An 8769-nucleotide genomic window follows, 5' to 3' on the forward strand; every position below is an offset into this window, starting at 1 on the left:
AGCCTCAGATTCTCACTTTAGAATTGAATTATGTTCTCAGAACATCGTTATTATACTGAAAATGTAAACATAATATTTGAAAACTTTTGAACATAAACATAGGGATGAGGCACTTTATGGAGTTAGAAAATAGTTGAGTATGACAATTCAAAAGTACACTCAATGCTACTAAAGTTATCTTCCCTAAGGGTTCACCTAACCTAGTTTAAAACAATACTTACAACCCAAACCCCTTTTACTCTGAAAGTCACCAGCTGTTCCTAATCTATTTGAATTTTACAAGCAGAGACACTATGAACTGAAAACAGTAGCCCCATACTCTCTCTCTCTCTCTCTCTCTCTCTCTCTCACTCACTCTCTCTTTATATTTATAAAACAAAAATTAATTAATATTTTTCCTCATGTATTTTCTCTAAACCATCTGCATACAACATCTAAAATGTAATTTTTCTCCATCATGGTTTCTCAATTAATCTATTACAGACACGCAGTCTCATGGGGTAATTCAATACTTAGGACCACATAATGTAAGTGGTTGTAAACTATTATGAATATGTAACAGTATCAAATATTACAATTTCTCACATTTACATTTCTTATCCAGTAATTTAAATTTTATCTAGATTTTTTTTTTTTGCAACTAACTGTTGCAAAGTCTTCTGTATTCTTAGAGTAACAGTGTTTTACTATGTGCACCATATGCTTAACTAACAGTACTGTGTAGCACTGCATAGTCATCTGAGTCATGCTGAAGCATCAATATGCTGAACTGAGCATTGTATCTGCAAAATGACAAAGCCTCAAAACAATATTTAATCATGGTCGTTTTCTAATTATGATAAGACAAATTTAGAGACATGAAGAGAAAAAATTAAGCCCAGACTCTGTTCACAGTAAAAAGCAAATCCAAGAGAAGTACAATACATTTATTTGTTCATTTTTGTTTGATCATCAGCTGTGCTTGTATTGACCTGTCAGTCATTTTGGAGATATCACAAGTATATGGAATAGAAAAGGAGAGAAGCCCAACATCCATAAAGACAGATGTTTCGCAATATACAAAAACAACAAAAGGGAAAAAAAAATTGCTCTTTAAAATTTACAGCAGCCTTATATATCATACTTTGCATAATATCACTATGATATTTTGAACAAATGGGATACACTGTACAAGCATAGCCACAAAACTTAAATAGTTTATAATCTGATAAATTAAGCCTGTTTATAAATAAATGTATCATTTATCATCATCACTGAAAACCACTTACAGTGTTTCTTGTCTAGTTCAGTAAGTACCTCTTCTGTATACTTTTTTATGGCATGTTATAGAGAGCAGCAGTATAGTGATTAATTTCACTGAAGGACATTTATAACAGTTTGTAATAGAGCTCAGTCAGGACAATACCCAAGCACACCAGGGCAACACTCTTCTTCCATCTGTCATATGGTGACAACCTTCTCATGCTCTCTAACCAACAATGTCCGTTTCATATCTCTCAGCTGGAAATAAACAGCACATTTTTTGCTAATTCATCTTTTTTTTTTTTTTGTCACCATAAGTAGACAGCTTTTCATGTCACATAGCTCTTCAGTCACAATGACACAAGCCATATGTGCAAACTCATCATAAAATATATATCTTGATAACTTCAGAGGGCCTGCAGCCATAATAAAGATGAGCCTGTTTCTTCTAATGCAGTACAGAGCTTCCCAGTTCTGGTGTTTTTTTGTTTTTAAGCATTTTAGCTTTTGGAACCACCTATGTGACCAGCATTTGTTGTCCTCACAGACTCATGAAGAGCATTACACAACAAAGTAAGAAAAATATATCAGTGTTGTTGTGTACAGATTGTCAATGCAAAGAGAGAGAGGCAGTGGTGTTTTTGAAAATGCCTCTTTATCAATCACCTGTAAATGGCCCTGGATACTGCCAGTGTTCTCTAAAAAGACCTCTTCCAGGACTTGCACAGGATCTTCTGAAAAGCTCGCCGGAAGTCCTGATTGAATATAGTGTAGATGACGGGGTTGAGGGAGCTGTTGCAATAACCGATCCAGAAGAAAAACTTGAAAAGGGTTTCATGGATGGTGCAGGGCTCCCGGCAGATCCCATGCAGGCTGTAGCTGAAGAAGAACGGAAACCAGCAGACCACAAACACCCCCATGACCACTGCCAGCACAAAAGTGAACCGCTTCTCACGTGCCTGGGAAATTTTTTTTCTCGAAATGGTGTTCCTCCTTTTTCTCCGGGAGGAAAATAAGTCTAGGGACTTGCTGCTGGCTCGGGACTTCCGGCTGGAATGCTTGGAACTGGAGCTGTTCTTGCGGCTGGATCGGCGATCTTTTCTCGAGGGGACCGTATCGTTTTGTGTCCGTTTGGCCTTCTCATCAGACGAGCTGCTGTCCTCCAGTTCGGCATCTGGGTCATCCTCGCCTGGTTTGCGTTCCCCTGGTGGTGGCGAGGCACAGTGCCCGTTTTCCTGCCTGGAGTCCTCACGACTCAAACCGTTCTCCAGACGTGGCGTTCCCGATCCTCCATCCGGATCACGCCGCTTTTCCGACATATTCCGGGTTCTTGTCTTAGCCACCTGGTAGATTCGGATGTAAACAAGGATCATGATGACACACGGGGCAAAGAATGACCCGATGCTGGAGTACAGGATGTACCACGTGTGATCATTAAGCTGGCATTGTGGTTCGCTCCTGTCACCCTCATTATTCCGGTTCATGGAGATGAGCGGTGGGAAGGAGATCACAGCCGCGATCAACCATACCACCACAATCATGCCCTTTACCCTGCGAGGTGTCCGCTTTAAGTTATACTCGACCGCCTTTGTTACAGACCAATACCTGTCCAGACTTATGGCACAGAGATGAACAATAGAAGATGTGCAGAAAAGAACATCTAGTGCTAGATATATATCACACCAAACTTTCCCAAAAAACCAGTAGCCCATTAATTCATTGGCCAGAGAGAAAGGGATGATCAGGGTGGCCACCAGAATGTCCGCACTGGCCAGAGACACGAGAAAAAGGTTTTGTGGTGGCTTGAGCGCTCTGCTCGTTAAAACGGCGATAACGACCAGCACATTCCCCACTATTGTAAACAAGATGAGGAAGCTCACCAGCCCCGCGAGCCCTATAATGGTGGCCGGGGAATAGCGACTTGTAGAATTCCCAGAGGATGTAAAATCAATGTCCTTGTAAGAGTCCGATTCACTTGCAAAGCTTAAGTTATGCATACTGATTTAGAAAAAGGTCTGCTGTCCAATAAATCGTCCACGCGCGTATCACTATAAGTTATTTGGAGGTCCGTCTCTGTTTCTTCTTACATTGTGTTATTATTATTTTAATCCCGTTCGCGTCTTTTTCTTTTCCGCGCAATTCCTCTTATGGCTCATTTGTTTGCGGCTTTTAAGAAGAGACCCATCCCGTAGTGAGTTTGAAGTAACCATCACCGTCTCTTACATCCGTGCGACCTGTTCGTCCTCTCACGGGCGTCTCTCTCAGCATCCTCGCGCACTCTCCACCCGAGCGAGACACCGCGCGCCCTGCCCGCCCGGGACACAACTATCCACGTGCTGACAACATTAAACTGATGGAGCGCCGCCCCGCCCTTGGATAGAATCGGACGGAGAGAAGAACTGACTGCTGAAGTACCCATCCACCTATTAGCGTCGTATTCTTTGTTACAACGAACATTTTAAATCAGATCGTAGCGAGATTTTGTGCATTTCAAGCATTTCATTTGTACGCGACTCTGAACAGACAACAGGAGGCTTTAACCTGGGAAAACATGCGATGGGCAAATGGTACTCCGAGGGGAAAATACATTTATTTTATTTCATAGTACTAGGCGTTGTCAGGAATAACGTTGTTCAGTGGTGGGAAAGGACCGTGAACTGTAGAAACTGTCTTTCGGCATCTTTGCTCGCTTGGTGTCACTGCTGTAACAATACCATTGTGATTTTAAATAATGTAAAAACCCATTAACGCATGTTTTTCACCAAATATTTAATCTAGGAATACCTTTTATTTAAATTAATTGCCTTTCGTAATTAAGATAAAATGTTTAATTTGCATCTGTTTTTATTTTAATATTGTACAAATGATTTGGTATATATTTGCAAGTGGTTTATTTTATTTATATATTTACTTTGTAATTTACATGTTCGTGATATAAAATTTTAATTACATTGCCATTTTTTATCAAATGGCAAGTTGGCTATGGTTTACTGTACTATATAGTACGTTCAGTGTGTGTGTGTGTGTGTGTGTGTGTGCGCCCGTGAGAGAGAGAGCACTTGCAATTTGTCAACATACTGCAGAGCATGATAGATTGGATTGGAGAGGAACTAATCAATGATTTTTTGAGAGACCCATCAGAGAGGTCGAAGAGGTAGTCATGGGTCCTGTTAAAGAGGTGGGCATCACGGCAAGGAAGACAGAAGGCAGGAAACTTATCACTGATGTCCAATGAAGTTCTAAAAGTCCAGGCCATTTTTTTTAAAGCTGCCATGCATGTGGCAGAGACTAAGTTACTGTAACTCACCCCGATCTGAAAAGATTACCTACAATATCAGTTCTTTCAGAGTGTAAGAGCATTTTTTCAACAGTGTTGGCTAGGGGTGCTCCGATCACGATCGGCCGATCGTTAATGCGCATCTCATCAGTAAAGCCGGTTTTCTAATCAGCGGTTAATTCCATCAGGTGCGTGATTTCACATAGAGCAGCTGTTACTACACAGAACCGTTGTTAACTGAGAAGATGGGCCAATAAACGCTGAAAATTAACGTGATTTGCGCATCTTCTCTATTAACAACGGCTCTGTGTAGTAACAGCTGCTCTATGAGAAATCACGCACCTGATGGAATTAATCGCTGATTAGAAAACCGGCTTTACTGATGAGATGCGCATTAACGATCGCCCGATTGTGATCGGAGCACCCCTAGTGTTGGCTAAGGTAAATGGCATTACTGTATACATTAGCGCAAGTTCACGCAGTAATTAGGTTATATTGTTTGAACTGGCACAAAACCTCACACCAGTGTTATATCTCCTTTGATCGTGTTAACACATTAGATTTATGGATTTTATGCCAATTTGGTCAGGTAATGTGTGTTTTCTAATAATGACTGTATACTGTAAAACTTTTCATCCAGCAAATCAAATTTCAAAAACCATGTCTTACATGGTTTAAATTAACTGATTTTTAAAGTTACCAGCTGGAAAAAGAAAATTCTATTGCGTTTTGCTGATTAAACCGAACATTGGCATAGTGTACAATGATTATTGTTGGCTCTTACGACAAATTGCTTTCAATGTGTCTTATTTATAATCCTCTTTGTTTAAAAACATCTGCTGAATTAATGAATGTAAATGATAGCATTAATGTCATGTTATCTTGTCAGTTTGAACTTTTGTACCAAGAGTATGTAATTAATTAATTAATTTATTATTATTATTATTATTATTATTATTATTATTATTATTAATAATAATAATAATAATAATAATAATAATAATAATAATAATAATATTCTAAGCATTTAATGTAATTAAGGGGGGGGGGGGGGGGTCATGGTGAGTCAATGGTCGAGATGATTGATGCTTTTCTCTGACCCCCAGTGAAGGTCCCCAGTGAAATGGTTTTCTTGACATTTAATTTTTAAAACTTAAAAGTAACCACTAGCAGATAGTCAGTTAAAGAAAGGGAAATTTCTTTCTTTAATTCTACAAAATATGCTAATGCCGTTAGTGTGTGATGTATTTACTCAGCTTGAAGAGAAATTACAAAGGAACAAAAAATTAGTTGGACTCATTCATAGTATAATACTGATACTTCAGAAAGTAATCTGACTGATATTGCAGACATATGACAACCACTACTCAATCTGATTGAGAAGTGGTTGTCACAAGTCTGCAATATTAATTTGGATAAGTTACTGGCAACAAATAACAGACTTATATTAGATATGAGCGAGAGAAAGAGAGAGAGACTGCAAAAGGCAGAAGTTAATTGTTATGTAAACTCTGATGACATTAAATAACAATTTTCATGCGAACTGAGTGACAGGTGATATTTAATTTCAGTGGCTGAGTGGATTAAAAAAAACACATATTGCATAATATTACTGTAGAAGCAGGTTTGGACATATAGTATGTAAAACAAATCTTATTCATGTTGATCTCCCGAAAAATTTACCATGGTTAAGTGGAAAACTGCTACCATCCACTGGAAAACATACATTTTTAAAAATTAACATGAAATTTCAATTAATGGCACTAGATAGCTGCAAAGAATCACTCTCCAGTATTTTTTTTTTCTCCGTATAGGTAGAACCTTTTTAGACAATTTACACTGCTCTTATCATCTGATCGTGGTTGTATCTCTCTATTAGTGCTATTGGATCTTAGCGCTGCATTCAACATCATTGACCACAACATTCTTTTGCATAGACTAGAAAACTTGTTTGCATTAATGGAATTGCATAGGCGTGGTTTAAATCATACTTATATGACCGCCATCAATTCGTAGCAGTGAATGAAGAGGTATCATATCGATCACAAGTGCAGTATGGAGTACCTCAAGGCTCAGTACTAGGGCCACTACTCTTCATGCTTTACATGTTACCCTAAGGAGATATCATCAGGAAACACGGTGTTAGCTTTCACTGTTAGGCTGATGATACTCAGCTCTATATTTCGTCACGGCCCGGCGAAACATACCAATTTGAAAAACTAACATAATGCGTAGTCGATATAAAAAACTGCATGTCGAGTAATTTCTTACTGCTAAATTTTGGGAAAAAAAACTGAGGTGTTAATTATAGGATCTAAAAAACTCTGCATGCAATAACCCAGAATGCTGTCTAAGACTTGTTGGCTGCTCTGTTAATTATTCGTCATCAGTTAGGAACCTGGGGGTGCTGTTTGATAGCAATCTTTCCTAAGAAAATCACGTTTCTAGCATTTGTAAAACTGCATTTTTCCATCTCAAAAATATATCTAAATTATGACATATGCTCTCAATGTCAAATGCAGAAATGTTAATCCATGCGTTTATGACCTCAAGGTTAGATTATTGTAATGCTTTATCGGGTGGTTGTTCTGCATGCTTAATAAACAAACTCCAGCTAGTCCAAAATGCTAGTCCACCTCAGTATTTGAACAAGCCCTTGTTACATTATAGTCCTTCAGAACCGCTACGTTCTCAAAACTCTGGCAGTTGGTAATACCTAGAATATCCAAATCAACTGCGGGCGGCAGTTCCTTTTCCTATTTAGTGCCCAAACTCTGGAATAACCTACCTAACATTGTTCGGGAGGCAGACACACTCTTGCAGTTTAAATCTAGATTAAAGAACCATGTCTTTAACCTGGCTTACACATAACATATGCTTTTAATATCCAAATTTGTTAAAGGATTTTTAGGCTGCATTAATTAGGTAAACCGGAACTGGGAACAGTTCCCAAAACACATGATGTACTTGCTACATCATTAGAAGAATGGCATCTATGCTAATATTTGTCTGTTTCTCTCTTATTCCAAGGTCAACGTAGCCAGCAGATCCAGTCTGTATCCAGATCAGAGGGTCACTGCAGTCACCCGGATCCAGTACGTATCCAGCCCAGATGGTGGATCAGTACCTAAAAAGGACCTTTACAGCCCTGAAAGACAGCGGAGACCAGGACAACTAGATGAATGCTGTGCACCCTGTGCATGTGTGTTGTGTTGAGGTTCATTTAGCAATATTATTTATTTATTTTAATTTATTTTGTTCCTTCTTATAGGATCTTTTTTCAAACAGATGTATGATTTTTATAATGTAAGGTGACCATATTTTAGTTTTCCAAAAAGAGGACAGTGCGGTTGTCCTCTTGTTGGTCCTGGTGTTGGTTGGTGGTTAAATTAATGCCCAAAGTGGCGCAATGACCTCGAGGGTTTAGTGTGTGATTTGGGACAGGGCCTACGTAATGCCTATAAATAGTCCAGACTTCAAGACTTCCTTAAACTTTTAAATAAAGCTTTGTCAATTCATAATGCAAACTCTCCTTTTGAGTTAAAATTTACATTTATTGCAGTTATAGTATATTCAGCAACCGTTTTACTACCTCAAATTAAATTAAATAGAAATTAAAGAATTAAACTGATTTTTTGGTAGATGGCAGAAAATATTTATTGTTTTCAGTTCTCAGAATGTATTCTCTTTAGCCAAGCAGTGTAATTCTATACATTTTTGTTCATGGGCCCTTGGGGTGGGTGTGTATGGCTTTGTGTGTTCAGATCCATTGAAGTTGCTCAATATCTAGTGCCTTTGTGTGAGGGCATTTATGTGTATAGGTTTTTGTGTTAACACTCGATTTTGTGATACACACCTATCTGACTGTGTTGGCTTCCTTTTGCTCTATTTCTATTGTGAGTTGTTTGTGTGCGTAGGTGGGATGGCGGGTGGGCCTAAATTCAATGCTGTTAAGAGCAGCAGAAGTTGACCCTCAGGCTCTGCTCTTCTCAAAGCTGATTTGTATTGAGTCTTCCTGGCTTGTGATCATTAAAGGTTCCCCTTGAGCCACACTTGTGTCTGTTTAATTGAAGCATGTGTGTGTGAGTGATCCACATCATTACCTTGAGTTGATCCGTCCTAGCATTAGTTCTTATTATTATCAATGTTGACAGCTTTTAGTAATTAATATGTTTATGGAAACAATGATACTTTTTCAGGATTTGTTGATGAATAGAATGTTCAAAATTACTTTTGAATTAAAATAGAAA

At 38.4% G+C, this 8769-nt stretch overlaps 1 protein-coding gene across 1 annotated transcript; it reads right to left on the reverse strand.

Moving 5' to 3' along the window:
* Positions 1-884: 884 nt before the first annotated feature.
* LOC128016868 (alpha-2C adrenergic receptor) lies at positions 885-4093 on the reverse strand. Its single transcript, XM_052601731.1, has one exon. It carries the CDS (start codon positions 3237-3239, stop codon positions 1941-1943), a length of 1299 nt encoding a protein of 432 aa, XP_052457691.1. The 5' UTR covers positions 3240-4093; the 3' UTR covers positions 885-1940.
* Between the last annotated feature and the right edge of the window lie 4676 nt (positions 4094-8769).

This window comes from Carassius gibelio, chromosome A1 (genome assembly GCF_023724105.1).
Source record: "Carassius gibelio isolate Cgi1373 ecotype wild population from Czech Republic chromosome A1, carGib1.2-hapl.c, whole genome shotgun sequence".
In the NCBI taxonomy this organism is placed as follows: domain Eukaryota; kingdom Metazoa; phylum Chordata; class Actinopteri; order Cypriniformes; family Cyprinidae; genus Carassius; species Carassius gibelio.

Coding starts and splice junctions, on each gene's coding strand:
- LOC128016868 (XM_052601731.1), bottom strand. CDS start 3,239: ATGCATAACTTAAGCTTTGCAAGTGAATCGGACTCTTACAAGGACATT.